At 36.3% G+C, this 17,689-nt stretch overlaps 1 protein-coding gene, 1 long non-coding RNA gene and 11 other non-coding genes across 15 annotated transcripts; 2 read left to right on the top strand and 11 right to left on the bottom strand.

Annotated features, from left to right (window-relative positions):
- Positions 1-261: 261 nt before the first annotated feature.
- On the top strand, positions 262-1,830 carry LOC113299288. Of its 3 annotated transcripts, XR_003334778.1 has the most exons (4): positions 262-570; positions 950-1,240; positions 1,411-1,483; positions 1,587-1,830. It is a non-coding gene; the product is annotated as an uncharacterized LOC113299288 (long non-coding RNA). The 3 variants fall into 3 exon arrangements; XR_003334777.1 differs by having other exon boundaries at positions 1,411-1,830; XR_003334776.1 differs by having other exon boundaries at positions 950-1,830.
- A 7,780-nt stretch (positions 1,831-9,610) lies between these two features.
- On the top strand, positions 9,611-11,683 carry LOC113299287 (microtubule-associated protein RP/EB family member 1-like). Its single transcript, XM_026548288.1, has 2 exons — positions 9,611-9,779; positions 10,041-11,683. The coding sequence occupies exon 2, from the start codon at positions 10,062-10,064 to the stop codon at positions 11,508-11,510; it is 1,449 nt and encodes a 482-aa protein (XP_026404073.1). The 5' UTR covers positions 9,611-9,779; positions 10,041-10,061; the 3' UTR covers positions 11,511-11,683.
- Positions 11,684-13,284: 1,601 nt separating this feature from the next.
- TRNAS-UGA lies at positions 13,285-13,366 on the bottom strand. The gene has a single exon. It is a non-coding gene; the product is annotated as a tRNA-Ser (tRNA).
- A 90-nt stretch (positions 13,367-13,456) lies between these two features.
- Positions 13,457-13,581, bottom strand: LOC113300835. The gene has a single exon (XR_003335946.1). It is a non-coding gene; the product is annotated as a small nucleolar RNA snoR86 (small nucleolar RNA).
- A 339-nt stretch (positions 13,582-13,920) lies between these two features.
- LOC113300834 lies at positions 13,921-14,045 on the bottom strand. The gene has a single exon (XR_003335945.1). It is a non-coding gene; the product is annotated as a small nucleolar RNA snoR86 (small nucleolar RNA).
- Positions 14,046-14,216: 171 nt separating this feature from the next.
- Positions 14,217-14,292, bottom strand: TRNAS-UGA. Its single transcript has one exon. It is a non-coding gene; the product is annotated as a tRNA-Ser (tRNA).
- Positions 14,293-14,383: 91 nt separating this feature from the next.
- Positions 14,384-14,508, bottom strand: LOC113300836. The gene has a single exon (XR_003335947.1). It is a non-coding gene; the product is annotated as a small nucleolar RNA snoR86 (small nucleolar RNA).
- A 372-nt stretch (positions 14,509-14,880) lies between these two features.
- On the bottom strand, positions 14,881-15,017 carry LOC113300891. The gene has a single exon (XR_003335995.1). It is a non-coding gene; the product is annotated as a small nucleolar RNA snoR74 (small nucleolar RNA).
- Positions 15,018-15,203: 186 nt separating this feature from the next.
- On the bottom strand, positions 15,204-15,285 carry TRNAS-UGA. Its single transcript has one exon. It is a non-coding gene; the product is annotated as a tRNA-Ser (tRNA).
- Positions 15,286-15,348: 63 nt separating this feature from the next.
- Positions 15,349-15,470, bottom strand: LOC113300837. Its single transcript, XR_003335948.1, has one exon. It is a non-coding gene; the product is annotated as a small nucleolar RNA snoR86 (small nucleolar RNA).
- A 247-nt stretch (positions 15,471-15,717) lies between these two features.
- LOC113300881 lies at positions 15,718-15,816 on the bottom strand. The gene has a single exon (XR_003335987.1). It is a non-coding gene; the product is annotated as a small nucleolar RNA snoR109 (small nucleolar RNA).
- A 693-nt stretch (positions 15,817-16,509) lies between these two features.
- LOC113300827 lies at positions 16,510-16,595 on the bottom strand. The gene has a single exon (XR_003335938.1). It is a non-coding gene; the product is annotated as a small nucleolar RNA R12 (small nucleolar RNA).
- Positions 16,596-16,735: 140 nt separating this feature from the next.
- On the bottom strand, positions 16,736-16,814 carry LOC113300829. The gene has a single exon (XR_003335940.1). It is a non-coding gene; the product is annotated as a small nucleolar RNA R12 (small nucleolar RNA).
- Between the last annotated feature and the right edge of the window lie 875 nt (positions 16,815-17,689).

Here is a 17,689-nt window from a genome sequence, read left to right as displayed (position 1 = left end):
GATGGGCGATGGTGGTGGGAGGAGGTGGTGGTTATATATATATAGGTGATTATTTTGGTTTTAAATTAAATTAGGTTAAGAGTAGGTTAGTCATTTCAACGTTTTAGGACACCCCTTATCACTATATGGAAGATGGCCTAATGAAACCATGGTCCCCTCAAAAAGATCATGGTCGTTAAAAAATCATTCTTATTTTCCTTTTCTTCTATTAGCCCAGGTATATATTCATATCCTACAAAGCCAAAGTCCATCAGGCCTGCTTCATCTATTAGTTGTGAAAAAAACGAGATTCAACGGGTTTTATCTTCTTCCCACCTCTCTTCTCGCTCTCCCGAATTACAAAATTCAGGTCTCCCACAACCATCCATGGCAGATTTACAGAGTCTGCAAGAGTCCTACAATAATTTCAACTCGTGTTTTTTGACTTTATAAGGACAACCATACATTGCAGATAGAAGCCAATCAAATTTTCTGGATCTATCCGAGATTAGGACATCTATTTGACTATCAGAGCTATGAATTAGTTGCATCGAGACATTAATGGAACAAACCAACACCATTCCACCTACGGTACCAATTACTCTTGTTGGATTCACGACAATCATACTCAGATATTGAAGTTTTATTATAATTTGTGTAATGCATGATTCTTTGTTTTTGGTTTCTTGAAGAAATAGGATATCAGGGTTTTGAATTTTTACTAGGGTTTCCATATGATATTTCGTAATTTAGTCAGACCTTGACAATTCCATGTTAGAATATTGAGAAACATAATTTGAAAGAGATAAGACCTAATTGAATTGAATTGATTTGAAAGATTCGAAGGACAGGGTTTAGATTTACATGGTTCAAATTTATGCTTTGTCCCTTCAGAATTGAGCTAGCAGAAGTAGTTGCTGAGTTAGTGTCCACGGTTTTTGCCTATTTGTCATCTTGTGCTTTTGTGCAGGTTTTGATGGTATGCATCTGAAGTCTCTCACTGCTAAGCTCCATATCTCCATCAGCAGAAGGTGGGAATAGGAGACTCGATGGTAATTCAATGAAAGGCACATGGTCCAGAAGGATCGAATTGGATGGGATGGCTGAGGGTAGAGGTTGAGAGTTGGATTGGTTGGAGATGCAGAGACAAGTAACTGAGATTGGCATTTATTTTGAAGAGTGTTGAATTTGGGACAACTGGATGGTCACAGGATGTCTCTTGGTTCTTTAGCATGAGTTGGTGTGGGAGTTTTAGTTCAGGGTGAAGTTCAAAATCCATTCTTATGACCTTTTCCTTCATCTTTCTTTGCTTTTTCTTGGTGATTTTTAACATTGCCATCATAAGAGCCTTTTCATATCTAGTCTTGAGAATTTTAGTTGAAAGTTGTGTATTCATTCTTCTCTTTCTCAATTTGGTTTTCCTTGTCACAGAGCTAAATTTCTTAGGTTGCTGGAGAGGCCCAGAATTGCGATCCCCTCCACTTGATGATGTCATTTCCACTAGGTTCTTCTTGAGTACATTCTTCTCCTGACTATCTATATTCACGCCTCCAGAGCTAATTGACAATTTTAATTTTTTTTATTTTCTTTTCTGTTGGTTTTTGAAGGCCTCGAAATGATAATATTTTTTGGCCGAGGCACATTCGATGGTAAGAGTTGTCTCCTCTTTTGTTCCTAGGTAGTATACCACTTCTTCTCCCCCTTCAGATTATTTTCCTTTGCCTTTGTTTCTCTGAGTTTTGTCAAGTGCGTACTTTCCTTGAATCATTTGTAACTGAATTCTTTGTGTCGATTTGGTGGCCTTTCTGAATTTTTCAAATCCTGGAGGAGGCTCATCAAATGATGCAGGATCCACCATCTGAAAAACGGAGTCAGGTTGAGGTAGAAAACCCACCTCCACTGGTGGTCCATGAACAAAACGAAAGCTACCAGATTCCTATGTTCTTATTATTCCATCTCTCATAGCAGAGTCAGTTCTTTGAAGCTTTGATACTGGTGCTAACTCATCCCCTCTGTAGAGTACCTTTTAAAGTGAACATCACCATTTTCTATTAAAGAACTCTCTTGATTAGAGCTGCACATGGGCCGGTTCGGACCGGGTTTTTGTGGGAACCGGTACCTGTACACGGAGTTGACCGGTTCTTCAATTTGAGGACCTGTACCTGTACCTGGACCTGGACTTGTACCTGTCCCGGTAAGACCGGTCCGGTTCCACTCCGGTACCGGTTTTTTACCTGAATTTTAACACACACAGTAAAGTAACAACCTAAGACTAAGAGTCTAAGACTAAGTTCAACATTACAAAGTTCAAAATAACAAAGGTTTAAAACATCACAGAATAATAAGTGTATCACACTTTAAGTTCAAAGTTCAACATTAAAACATAGTACTAAAAACAACATTTCCATAAGTCTGCGACAAGAAATGAAAAGAAATCCTTGCAAAGGATGGGGGACTTCTCGAACAATTGGCACTGGCTGCACTGAGTCACTGACACGGAGTTTACATCAAGCTTCTTTTAGCAGAGAATCCCATATGGCTGCAACATGGAACAAAAAAGTAAAACAAGAAAGTAAGCAAGCAATACAAGAAAACTTGAAAAGTAAGTTCTATTAAATAGAAGAAAACCTAATATATTACCTGCCTCATCTTCAACAGCATCATCAGGTATATAGTCACATAGAAGATCAAGAGCAATGGGCTTTTGAAGAAAGCTTTGTGTACAGAGCAATGCTTCGACTGTCCTTGTAGACATAGAAGCTCTCCATGGAGTCAGCACGCGCTTCCCGGTGCTAAAAGCTGATTCAGAGGCCACTGAAGACACAGGCATGGCTAATATATCTCTTGCCATGTATGAAAGTATCTTATACCTGCTTGCATTAGCCTGCCACCAAGCCAATATGTCAAAATGGTCAGGTTGACCTATTTCACGCATTCCACCTTCAATCACATCTGTCAAATACCTGTCGAGCTCAGTTGTTCTTGCCTCTTCAACACAACTTGGGGTGTCCCAATGTTGTTTCCTCCTTGATTGAATTCTAGCAAACAGACCAACAGATTGCACACTAACTGGATAAGCAACAGTATGAGCATCACTACTTGACCCCTCCTCATGAACTGAATACAAGGACTTATAATCTTCAAAGAGTTCCTCAAATTCTAATTTCACCTTTCTCATAACTCTTTGAACCTCCCATGTATTATTCTCATACAAACAATTAAGAGTAAATTCCAAACCCTTTTGTTTCTCTCTTGGATCTAACAGATGAGCAATAAACATTACAGAATTCATTGATTCATACACACCCCAATACTTATGGTACTTAGCACACATTAGACGAGACATACGAGCAATAAAAGGATTCAGTGCAGGTAATTAACAAGACAACAAGATAGAGAAACGAGAAAGGTTTTCAATCAAAGCATCTTACAAGAAACTATATGAGAAACATTACAACATTAAGTCTACTGTCAGTGATCAAACGCCAAACAAACATTAGGTTCTACACACTGATTTCTCATGATTCTATATTTTGATTTTGAATGGTAATATTTGCTAATATGTTCAATCCAAACCTAAGTTCTATCCAAACCTAATTACAAAGACTAATTCATACAAACCCCTTCAACTGAATCCAAATCATTCACCACCCAAATCCATATCAACAGAACAACTTTATCAATTGTATTTACCAATACTAGATCTATTTCTACATAAGAACACCAACAGCAACACCCAATTCATCTTCCTCCCAAAACAATCCAATTAATTCTTAAATACAACCTAAAACCCTAGTTTCTAATTCTCCTATGCAGAACCTTAAACTATCAACCCAAATTCAATCCTAACCAATTCATCTTCTTCATCTGTGGATTCCAAAACAGTCACCCTTATTCATACGAACCCTAATTTTTGGGTTTTTGGGAAAAACAGGGGAAAACCCTAACTTTCTACAAACTCAAAAATTAAACCTCATGCAAAACTCTAACTAAAAATTTACAGAAGACTCATCTTTAATCTATCAGCACAAATCAACTTCAAGGAAAGAAATCAATCAATTCAGAAACCTAAATAATCTTACCCTTTTCTACTTCTTTCAGAACTCAAACAACAGCATCAGCGTCACTGCGTCAGTGCGTCACCTTATTCGTTAAGCTTATTAAGAATCTTTGTTTACTTTGTAGAAGAATCAGTAAACAAGAACCCAAGAAGATTCAGAAGAAAAACAAGGAAAGCAAATTTCTAAATTGAGAAAAAAAAAGAGAAAAAAAATTGAGATTCAAGCCAGGAGTCCAGGACTAACCTTGAATCTGTGGGGGGTGAAAATTGATACGTATGAACAAAGAAATTTCACGATCTATGGTGCATGTTGTTCACTTGTTCTTGTTCTCTTCTTCAGACTCTTCAGTGAAGGAGGAGTTCAGATCGGGAAAAACGAAAAAAAATAAAATGATATACCCTATGTTTGAAGATGAGACTAAACCTACAAGGGATGGCTAGGATGTAATATCCTAAAAAATATCAATGGCTCTAATTTACCGGGTATTTCGGTCCGGTACAGATCGGGAATAGGCCAGAACCAATACCTGTACCGGTCTGTTCCGGGTATCAACATTCAGAACCGGTACCTGTACTGGCTACTCCGGGTCTGGGTCGGTACAGGTCCGGGAATTATGGGTTTGGAGCGGGTCACCGGGTCTGGACCGGGTCTTGTGCAGCTCTACTCTTGATTTTGAATCCCTATCTTGAAACTTGGTACTAAAGGTGCTCCTTCAGCATAGCCTTGGTTATCATTTTTATGCATTACAGCTTCACTTTCTATCTGCAACTTGCTCGATTCTTCGAGCTGGTAGTTATTAGATCTTCTTGTAAGGGATAGGAGATTTTCCATTTGAGGCTGCAGATATTATAGCTTGGAGATGTTCCTCAACAAATGTTTCCTCGTCTTCTTTTTCCACCATTTCTTCCATTTGAATATCTTAAATGAAGTTCTCTTTTTTATTTGGAGTGCATTTCTTCCTTGGATGGTTGAGTACTTTACAGTACCTGCAGAATCCCTTTGGTAGTTTTTCGAAGAACAACTTCACTTTATTTTTTCAAGATTTTCCAATATTGACTGGATGTGATCCCATAATTTCTGATTGACATTAATCTCCACTAGAGCTGTGGGACAGAATAGAGTTAGCTGACTTCTTGATGGTTGTTCTACCATGAGACAAGTTGCCATTGAGCTTGCAATATTATACGATATCGGATCGATTGGTATCTCAGGTGGAAGGTCAACTAGCCCATCCCACATAGTAATGATGTCCATATTGATCGAATCAGGAGCAAGGACGGATCCAAGACTTACGTGCTATGGGGTCAAAAAAAAATATTAAGCTACAATGAAAAGTAATATGGAAGCTCCCATGGTATAAAATCTTACATCTTTTGCGCACCGTTGATCCCATTTTGAATACACAATCTTGGCAAAGGAATCGTCCAAATTGATGCCAACATCCGACGACAACATGTCATGCCAGAGTAGTCTAAAGATTTCGTGAGAGTCTCCCTGAAATACAAGTCGGATACATACATGCAACCATTATGCAACAAAATTCACTAAACTACAAGCAAACTAGTATTAAACTAAGGGACAAACACACTAACGCTGGACAAATATATTGGAGAGTAAGAACATACATTAGTGAGCTTAGAGGGTAATTACTATGCGATTTCATGAAAACAGCTAAGAGCACATAACAATGGTGGAGACTTTATTCTTTGTTGTGAGTGGTATTTCAGGGGTGGAGGAAATTGAACTTGAGGATACTGAACGTGTTAAGTTCCCTGATTCTCCCCCATCTTTTCTTGCCAAGGCGTCCTTCAGCCTTGAGCCTAGAAATCTTCAAAGTGAGAACAGAAATTAATTTAGGTGGAATGTTCTCTTGCTGTAACCTTTTGCCAATACATTTTTAATTGTAAAATCAAAAAATATAATCGAAGCATGAGATGAGGAGTGGAGAGTGCGAAAACCTGTTCTTTGAGCTCTTACATCTCCATTTTCTGTTTGGCCGCTCCAAGCTCGACAATAGTAACCCGCTCAGCAAACTTGTGCCTGCTTAGTGTTTCTAGAACAGCATCAGGATCATGGCTTATCCACAATAATTTACATGCGGAGGAAAAAATATGATAAGTGCGAGAGGCTTGTTATACCTAGCAGTTCCTGTAAGGAACATGAGCATAATCAATATATGATATTGCATTAGTAAAAAACTCAATTTTAGAAGTGATAATCAACAAATTCGAAGTAAGGTCTGGTTAGCGACTGAGTACATCATTCAATAACATAACCATTCAGTTCATATGTATCAGTTGGAGAATCAAAAGTTCAGGAGATCATCAACGAAATTTAAAGTGATAATCAACAATTTTCGAATAATTAACCGTCCTTCAAGTGATCATCATTGTTTTCGTTAGTTTTCCACCTCAGAAAGTGTTTTTCGGGTGGAAAAAGAGAAAAGCAAGTTTTGACACTTCGACCACTTTACTAATACAAAGTTTCAAGTATTTGCACCCACAACCCATTCAAATTACACAAAACCCAAGCCTTCTCTCCATGAAATTCAAAATCCAGTGGGTGCAAGAGACCCCAGTTGCACCCACTTCCCTCCGTCCATGGGAGCAACACCATACAGATATTCTTGGACCACCAACAGAAAGGGACCTAGACTCCAGAGATTTCTTGATAAAGCATATTAAACATCATTTATGGTTTTCAGCCCAAAAACAAATATGTTCTTTTCTTTCCCTTTAAAGATCAATGTAAGTTCAGGAAAGTAATCACTATTCCAGACTTGTTGTACAATTTCTATTGCTTTCGTCTTATTGAGCATAAAATCACAGTGGATCTTAGTAATGATTAGAAATTTTGATTTGTTTCTACTTTCAGCAATTTCGTAATCTGACATGACATACTCTCTGTTGATATCCAGTTGTTTGAGCATACTCGATGATAACTCTTATTCATTCATTGTGTTTGACATCATACCAATCTTCAAACAATCCGGTGTGATAGATGATACCAAATCTTTGAGCTTCTTGCACCAGGTTACAGAAATCATTGTTACTAAGGCAAATAACCAAAGCCAGAATAACCACCAGAGAAAATTGACTTCTGCTTTGACCAACAGTCTTGACGACTTTAGTAAGGACACCCAAAAGTAGGCCATAACTCGCCTGGGTCAGAGGGAAAGTCTATAAATAGCAAGTCAGACAGAGGTTATTGAATTTGGGCACAAAGCAGTTGTGAAGATGGGGATGGGTGATGAGCATGCAATGCAGGGGAGGGAATGAGAATGAGAATATCTTAATTCTTAAGTCAAGGGCAGTAACAACTGATTTGTAAGGGAAAGGGACAAAGCTGAGAGGTATAGGTTGTGGTTGATAGAATTGAATGGGAAAAGTACCTCAAAAGTTTCCAACATAGTCGAGCAGTTGAGTGGAGTGAATGCATGAACAGTAGGCAAATTTGAAAAAAAGACATTGTTCGAGAAAAAAACAGAATCCAGAGGGATAATCCCCAAATGAGTGGGAAAAGGCTATAAAGTTGGTTGAGCTTGGAGAAGCTCGAGCGACTTCAGATGAATACCTTGCAAAAATTACAGCATATTAGCACAAAATGAAAAGGGTTAGAATGATACCTTATGCTTCTGTTGCTGCTAGCTCAGGGAGCTAGATTGAACTAGGAGAGAAGAGTTACTAGGCACACATTTCATGTCAGAGCGACTTTAGAGAGAGAGAAAATGGTGAAACTCCTCTTTTTCTTTAGAAATTTGGAACTCATATAAGCATTGTAATTTGATGGCGAGGTGGATTTACCTTGGGGCACGCACCTATTTGCAACGTGCCGCAAAGTTGCAAGGGCTATTTTTATTTGGGTCCTTATATGTTTTTTCTTTTTTTCGTTAGAAGTTCTTATATGTTTCTCATATTACGTCCACACTAATGTAGTAAATATCGGTTGTATCGGCCGATATTATAGGTTTTTATCGTGTATCGGAAAAAACCTTTAAAATATCTAAAACATCGGAAATGTAAGGAGTAAACGATAAAAACGCACATTTCGGCCGGCACAAATAGATATATCGGATTCACCGATACACTGATAATATCGGTAAGAGTAATTTGGTAGAATAAATTATATAAATCTTAAATTATATACACAATACCCTTCCTCCTAATAATATCCTTCTTTTGTACCCATGAAAACTCAATCCATTCGGTAAAGAAATTTCCAACCATTTCATTTTTTTTAACGAGTTTCTTATCCGTGAAAGTTTCTTATCCTTGAAAATGGAATGAAATTGAATTTGTACTGTGAAACTTCTAATCGTGAGAATTAATGCATCATATGGCACAATTTATTTTAAAAATTTAAATGTTTGTGAATATTTAAAAATTCTAATCTTGATGTATCACCGATAAAAACCGATGTTACCTTTCGTGTAGGTACACAAATATTAATTACTTTGGTCTGCACCCCAATATGCACACACCGAAAGAGTTTCCGCCACTCCGATTTTTTTGGTGTGCCAATCGTATGGACCTTATGTGCGAAAGTCAAAATTAGTGTTAGATGTTGGCGGGTTTTAAAGGGTTGGATTTTTAGTTTGTGCCGTTTGCACCATTCTTGTTGATTATAAAGGAAAAAGTTAATACGCCCTTTAGATAAACAGTTATTCTGGCTGAATGAACTGTGGCATTATCTAACAAAATATCATTATTGTTTTGCTCGATCAGCAAAAATGAACTTTCACCTGACATAATCACCTAATAAAATACCTTAAAATAATATTTTAGAAGTCAAATGACAGAAACGTAACATATATATGCCGAACACTTTTCAATTGGATAATGGCGTATAAGAAAGGTCTTGTAACTTTTTTTATAATAAAACTTAAGGTAGAAACACCTAATGGCACCGTTACCGTTCCATCTAACACCATTACAAAGACCATTATAGAAATAATGCATGCAACGAGATTATAAGGACAATGTGAGCAACAAAACTTACAAATATGATCCAAGAAACTTGATTAAGTAATCTACATTTTCAGTTACTAGCTAGGTTGCATGCCATTGTGCAATTAGTTTCAAGTACCGGTTACAAATGACAAGATAATGGATTGATTCTAGATATTAACTGAACAAAAACTCGATAGAAAATTTAATGGTGATTTGGAAGTCATTTCAGTCGTTATGATATAAGACTATTGTAATGGGCTAAAATGGGATCCAACTCTCCCGCAGAATTCCTCGATCAATCTAGCATTAATGATTGCCTGTCTTAAGTCGGCAACTATCAAAGATCAAAAGTAATTCATGGCAAAAGTTGATTTCAAAGTCACCATGGTCTACAGGCGTCAACATGGTGTAAGAAAGAAATAACTGAATTCTGGTAATAAACTGAAACCCAGTTGTTACTTGAATTACGTGTGGTTCAAAATTACCTTAAAAGAGAGAAAAATAGGGAGTTTAATTTTGACCAGGTCAACCACATTACTCAAATTGGTCTGTCTTATTTTTGAAATGAAAGTTTGTGACCACCAACACAGAGACACCCCTAATAACGTGCAAACAACTAGACCTTCAAACCAAAAACTAACCTCTCTACCACTCCTCTTCTCTAATTCCTTCAATTTCAATGCTAAAACAATCTTTCAATCCTCAAAAATTTTGTTAAGTTTCAATCATATACTTCCATCAAAGAAGAACAATGGGCATGATGATTTATTAACACCCAAATTCATTCAAGGTATGCTATATTCACATTCTCTTAAGATTTTGGATGTTTGCTCTTTCCTAAACTTGTGTTTTTCTTGATGGTTCATGAATTTTCTGACTTTGATCTTGGTTGTTTCTTGTGCAAAGCACTTATGTTTTCTTCTCTTGTGAATATATGTTTGATCCTGGCTTTTCTTGCTTATTTTTGGCATACCTGAATTATAGATAATCGAATTTGTGCATATTAGACGAATCTCTAGTAGCAGTTATTATTCTCTCTGGTTTTGTGTAGGTTCTTATTCTATATTCGCAAATGGCTACAAAACCAAAAGACGCTTCTCATGGAAAGGAGAAGATTGGTTCATCATCATCCCCTTCAAACCATGAAACTACCCATGGGAGAACATCGAGACTCGCAACTAAATCATCAATTCCAACTTCTCCTGATAAGGTTCATGGGGCTTTATCGGAAAAATCGACACCGAATTATCTCAAACATACATTAAGTTCATCTAAAGAAACTACTGGCAATTGCAAGCTTCAACATGCAAAGAAACCAGCTACGGGCGATACGAGTAATCCTAAATTCTTAAGAAGAAAATCTTTTGATAAACCTCCATCACCTGCAACACTTCAAAGAACTCTATCATCAAATTCTTCAAAAGAGAAAACACCCATTAAGGTTTCATCTCCCACACCAAAAACTGTCATTTCGCCAAGACCCATCTTGGAGAGAAAAATCATTTCTCCAAAACCTGTAGCAGAGAGAACCTCCATTTCTTCAAAACCCGTCCTCGAGAGAACATCATCGGCAAAAACACTTCGAACTGTAAAACCTGTTCAGGCAGCACTCACAAAAACAAGGACCCTAAGACGGAGCTCCAGCAGTACCAGTTCTAGGACTAGTAGATCCAGTCCTGCTCCATCGGTTGGTTCCAATACAGCTCCAACTAGTCCTGAAACTACAGAAACACCAAGTCATTTCAAAGTCGAACAAGAAGATAAAGTGATATTGGAGCACGAGGTACCTGAACAAGAGATATTGAAGGTTGAAGACGAGGAAGAAATTCCTTTCGAGATTCCTCCTGATCATGATCAAGTACTAATTGATCACCATGTTGAGTACTCTGACTCACCCACGAATATAGGCATGGAGAACGAAACAATTTCAGATACACCGAAGTTAGAGGAACAAGAACAAGAAGAATTAGTAACACCTGCAGCCCAAATTGAAGAAGCACAAGAGAAAACAATAGAGCAAGTTCCGAAAGAAAACCAACATGAAGATGAAGAGAAGGACGAACAAGACATGGTTGACAACAAGGATATCGAGGAATCCCCAAATAACCAGATCCAGAATAACCAAGAGACTGAATCTGGTGAACAAGTTGAACTCGAACCCAATGTAGAAGAAGGTGAGGATGAGACAACAGTGAAGCCAACAATTCATGAGAAACTTGCAGGTTCCAATGGAGAAAATAGTGAAGACAATAAGCCTTTTAAAATGAAGTTCAAACAAACAAAGGAGTTGGAACTAGAAGCACAAGATGTGGCAACACCACAAAAGCTGAAATTTAAAGAGAGGGACACTCAAGATGCAAAAGGGAAGAAAGAAACTCAGGCTTATAATGATGTAATTGAAGAAACTGCAAGTAAACTTGTAGAGAAAAAGAAGAACAAGGTGTTAGCTCTTGCAGGAGCTTTTGAAACAGTTATATCCTTGCAAGAGACAGAAGGTCAGTCAAGAACAAGGGGTGGCTAATTCGGTTCTTAAGGTGCCATCGACTATGAGGTCATAAAAAGTGTTCTGTTTTTCTGTTTTCAACTTTATTTTGTTCATTCAGATTGGATTTTATGTAATTTTTAATTGACTCGTATTTATGTGGTATGTATACTCTTATACATTTATACATAAATTGATTCCCTTTATTTGAACATCAAGGCATTCAGATATTTTTACATGAAAAACCTACCAATTTACTTACAATGGCAGCACTCTTTAAATAAATGGAAGATTCGGATATGCATAAATGAATCATAAACAATTTACCATTGCAGAACTACTTTTTACGAAAATGTTATCTATCATGTCTAGACATGTCTAAAGCAAGCTAACATAATAATCAAGCCAATTTCTCGGCTCTCGGCAACTAAATTTGAACCTGTAGGGTTAAAACCACTACATACTACATTTTAGACAGTAAAATCTGATCTCCCCCATTCTGGATTATGACTAGCCTCTATTAATAACATCGGCTACAGATGTGAGTAAGGTGCATCAGCACATACTTCAACAACTGTAGAGCGTGTCACAAACTAGACCTTCAACTTGATTCATATCCCTTGCAACAGACAAGCTAGGGATTTGAATATCCTTCAATTGAAACCTCTCTGTTTTGAGGATAAGCAATACTTTGGGTTTTTAAACTAAACTTACCAAGATCTGGTCCGCTACTGTCTCCATTTAGGGTTCTCCACGTCTAAAGGAAGGACACAAATTTACCGAGATCTGGTGATAGCATAAATCATGAAAACGTTAGGGTGCAAAGGACTAACCAAAACTAGAAAGAACGGAAAGGCTACACATTAGCTTAAATTTGAAACTACGTCCATCAGATAAGTAGGTCTAAGTTCTCCGTCCTAATTTCTATTCTAGTTGATAATGGCTCTACACATATGTAGTACTAACTACTAAGTAAGTTTCTAAATGAATTTGGGATCTATCAGAATTACTAACCTCACTATTTTTTTCCAGTGTTGGATTGATTATGAATTCATAATCTTAAACTAATTATTCTCTAACCTCTATCAACTTCTAAACCATAATGTATTGGTTTAACCCAATTCTTACTTCATAATATGCACACAGAACAAGAAAACAAATCAATCAACCAAATAAATTTTTTAGTTCTTGGTAGCTTTTAGTGGTTCTAAATGAGCCAGCTTTAGATGACAAAAAAAACCAGGCCATTGCATCTTTCTCAAACAATTTCAAGCTTTCCCATGATGAAACCACAAGATATACTTTTAAGCAATTTATAAAATTCCTAAAACATACCGACAAAACAATGTACTGAGAAATTTATGATTACGTCAACCAACAAAACAATCAACTACTGAGAAAATTATAATTACGTCAACAGCAGGGTTAGAGCCTGCACATGCAAAGCCCAACTAATTTCAAGTCCGTCTCCTTAACTACTCGGACATATCGACTTTAAGATACTCAAACGTAATAATAATTATCATAAGGAAGTCCATGAGAAATCAATTCATGAGAGGTTGAAGAGAAAACGCAATACAAAGACTTGTTCGGGGCCTTTTTCAGGGCCTTTTTCAAACTGAATTACGAAAGGCCCCGAGAATTTATTATTTTGGGAGACTTTGCTCTGCAAATCAGCTACTAACTCCAGCACTGCGAAAAGAATACAAAACCGGAGAAATCTAGAGTGTACTACAATAGAAGCTATCGGTTAAAAATCATGATTACGTCGGAGTGTACTACAATAGAAGCTATCGGTTAAAAATCATGATCACGTCGACAGCAGGGTTCGAACCTGCGCGGGAGAAGCCCAACAGATTTCAAGTCTGTCTCCTTAACCACTCGGACATATCGACCTTTGGTACTCAAATGTAGAATAATCATTCTAAGGAAATACAAGAGAAATCAATTCATGACAGATTGAACAGAAAAATGCAATAGAAAGAAATATATCGACTTGTTCGAGGCCTTATTCAAAACTGAAATTATGATAGGCACGGAGAATCGATTTTTATTATTGCCAACCTTCAATGCAAATTTCACGTCATTATTAATTTGGACGGCCTTGCTCTGCAAATTGGCTAAGAAATTACAAAGTAAATCAAACACCGTAAACAGAAAACAAAACAGGAGAAATCTAGTGTAGTCTATCAGTTAACAATTATGAATTCGTCGACAGCAGAATTTGAACCTGCACCGACGAAGCCCAACAGATTTCAGGTTTGTCTCCTTAATTACACGGACATAGCGACTTTTGGTACCCAACTGTAGTAAAAAACATTATACGGAAATATATGAGAAAAGTTTAGAAAAAAAGGAAATACATGAGAAACCAATTCATGAAAGATTGAACAGAAAAATGCAATAGAAAGAAATGGATCAACTTGAACAGGAAAATGCAGTAGACAGAAATGTTTCGACTTGTTCGAGGCCTTATTCAAAACTGAAATTTTGAAAGGCACGGAGAATCGATTTTTATTATTGCCAACCTTCAATGCAAATGTCACGTCATTACTAATTTGGACGACTTTGCTCTGCAAATTGGCTACAAATAACAAAACCAGAGAAATCCAGTGTAAACTACAATAAAAGCTATTTACAAACATAATGACACGTCTACTACAACATAAAATCGTAAACAGAAAACAAATCCGGAGAAATCTAGTGTAAACTAGAAAAGAAGCTATCAGTTCACAATCATGCTTTCATCAACAGCAGGGTTCGAACCTGCGCGGGCCAACAGATTTCAAGTCTGTCTCCTTAACCACTTGGACATATCGACTTTTGGTCTCAAATGAAGTAATAATCATTATAAGGAAATACATGAGAAATCAATTGAAGACAAGATTGAACAGGAAAATGCAATAGAAAGAAATATATCGACTTGTTCGAGGCCTTATTCAAAACTGAAATTATGATAGGCACGGAGAATCGATTTTTATTATTGCCAACCTTCAATGCAAATGTCACATCATTACTAATTTGGACGACTTTGCTCTGCAAATTGGCTACAAATAACAAAACCAGAGAAATCCAGTGTAAACTACAATAAAAGCTAATAGTTACAAACATAATGACACATAATTATGTGCTACTACGACATAAAACTATTAACAGAAAACAAAACCGGAGCTATCAGTTCCAAATCATGATTTCCAAAAATAATCACTTGGGTTAGGTCTTCATCATATCAGATGGCCAGGTCTTCATCATATATGCAAAACTAAGAAAGTTTAGATAGTACTCCATGTGCGTGTAATCTTGTATATGTTATTGTATACTTACCTAAACAACCAAATTTCTATGCGAGAGACTTCTATCAAAACCAAAGAGAATTCAGACAAATCAAGCAATGTAACCAAAATTTAAGTAATGTATCATCGTTTACTGAACTTTCTGTTAATAAAGTGATTTAAAGAAGTTCACCCAATAACAATGACTCACTATAATTTCCATGACATCAACGAGAGATATGTTCACAATAAGGCAACAAATCCCTGCTTTTTCTCATCAGGTTTAGATCATATATCAAGTAAACACTACACAAAATCTACTGCAGCTTCATTCATAAAAAACACATATTAAGGAGAACTCTTTTTTATCAAATGTATATATAAACAGAAAAACTGTAAACAGAAAACAAAACTGCTAGTGTAAACTATAATAGAAGCTATCAGTTAAAAATAATGATTTCGTCGACAGCAGGGTTCGAACCTGCGCGGGCGAAGCCCAACAGATTTCAAGTCTGTCTCCTTAACCACTCGGACATATCGACATTTGGTACTCAAATGTAGTAATAATCATTATCACTTACAAGGAAATATATGAGAGATTAATAAATATTACGACTTGTTCGAGGCCTTATTCAAAACTGAAATTATGATAGGCACGGAGAATCGGTTTTTATTATTGCCAACCTTCAATGCAAATGTCACGTCATTAATTTGGACGACTTTGCTCTGCAAATTGGCTACCAACTACAACATAAATCCAACACCATAAAAAGAAGACAAACAAGAGAAATCTAGCGTCAACTACAATAGAAGCTATAGGTTAAAAACCTATGCAAATTGCTTACATGACAAAAAAAAATTTGCTGTTCAAGAAGGGTCTCCAAAATGGAGATTCCCATGCCATCTCTTCCTACTTCCCTTCCTACAACAACCTTACATAAAGAGAAATAACTATATAGTGTTTGGTTTGTAGGATTTGTGAGAAGTTCGGTAAGCAGATATGTCGATTAAAGAGAAAAATCTCACAACAACCGGCCAGTAAACTTCTTTTTTCATTTATATAGCTACAGCCGCAATGGCAAATCAAAATTAAGGATTTATGGATATGAAACCATAGACCTTAATCTTGGTACAATGCAGCACAGATTCATCATAACTGGAAGAAAAGAAAACAAGATGCGACAAGTAAAGCCGAATTCAGAGTATGCAAATGAAACCTGCAAATGAAACCTACTTCAACAGAAAGTCCTGGTCTTACAAATGCATTAATATATGACAAATCTATAAACAATTATTACAAATGAGTGTAAAAACTATTGAAGGGAGAGTGAGAATAAAGATTACTAAATTTGAGCATAGTGTTGAATTGAATCATTTAAATTTGAGAATGCAAGACGAACTAAGAAAAGTTAGATTACACAACTCCAAACATGTATAACCTGACTGATCAAGTGCAATGGATTCAGATTCTGTACATAGTGAATATATCAACAATAACGAGACTGAAATTACCCACAATACAAGGAAGAAAAATTGTCACCAACAAAGAAATTTTAAGACTGAAAGTACTCTATAGCACCAAATCAACCATCAACAATAGAGAGTACTTGAACACTCACATTGTACCCAATCTTAAAATACTCACACTTACCTAAGAAAGAAATGAATCTCAAAAAGCTGGATACATTATCAAAAAGAACTATAACAATTCACAGACAATAAAATATGAAAATCATGACTTTCTATATAAAAAGAGACTTATGAATGTTAGTCAGAAGTAGCTGGTTGTATGATCATATTAATAAAAATCAATGTGAATCCGACTGATTTCTATTTTTTTCATCATCCCAACATCAGAAATTCTCTTTCACTTAGAATTGAAGGACAAATAAAACACTAAAACCTGAAACTAAGAAAACAAAAGATTTTAAAATGAATAAAATCCATTGAGCAGAGCAAAAATATAAGATAACTCGAAGGATACTTGTTGATGTTAGTCAGAAGTAGCTGGTTGTATGATCATATTAATAAAAATCAATGTGCTGATTTCGATTTTTTTCATCATCCCAACATCACAAATTATCCTTCACTTACAATTGAAGGACAAATAAAATACTAGACACTAGATTTTGTGAAATCTGCATTACCAATACAACAAAACAGGATTAATTAATTGATCACCAAACCAAAAATGAGAATGTAGCTGCTGTAAATTTGAAGGGTGTCATTCACAAAACTGGGCACCATCCAATCATGTTAGCAACTAATGTTTATTGGCACCATCCAATCATGTTAGCAACTAATGTTTATTGGCACCATCCAAAAGGTAATCTGTTATCTATTTACATACAAATCCCCGTTGTCTGAATCAATGCCCATAAAGCCATCTCAAAGTTGTTTTGATCAAAATCACGATTAACTTACAATTCATTAAATTAAACCCAAATTGAGTCAGTAAAATGAAACCGATTCATGGTTTGTAGATGTAGCCAGATATTGTGGCTTGGAACATGTAAGTGAATTCCAAACAATCTTACTCTGGTTAGATTAAATTACTGTTGGCTCTAAGCGGCAGACAGGTTATTGCCATTGAAACGACACCTGCTGTTGACTCAGATATAGAGCCATGTTTTAATCAGCTTCTCTTTACTAAGAATTTCACAAACAAACATCACTACTTAGGAAATAACAACTAGAACTATGCATCTACTTCAACAACAAGAAACAAAATCTAGAAATCAACTCTTGAAATCAGTGAAAAAAATGAGTAGAGAGGAGAAAGTGGCAAACCCTAATGGTTGGCTGCTGGTAACATCCACTCCGCGTAAGCTTTTTATAAGGATTTTTCGGAAATTTAGTTTCGTAGGACCAAATTAGGGTTTTCTATAGACAAGAAGAGCATGTTATATGGACACTTGGTGAATAGGTACTGGGCTGAATGGTTAT

The sequence above is a fragment of the Papaver somniferum genome, chromosome 7 (genome assembly GCF_003573695.1).
Source record: "Papaver somniferum cultivar HN1 chromosome 7, ASM357369v1, whole genome shotgun sequence".
Taxonomy (NCBI): domain Eukaryota; kingdom Viridiplantae; phylum Streptophyta; class Magnoliopsida; order Ranunculales; family Papaveraceae; genus Papaver; species Papaver somniferum.
Note: the sequence above shows the minus strand (reverse complement) of the source record. Positions and strands in the feature narration are given on the sequence as shown.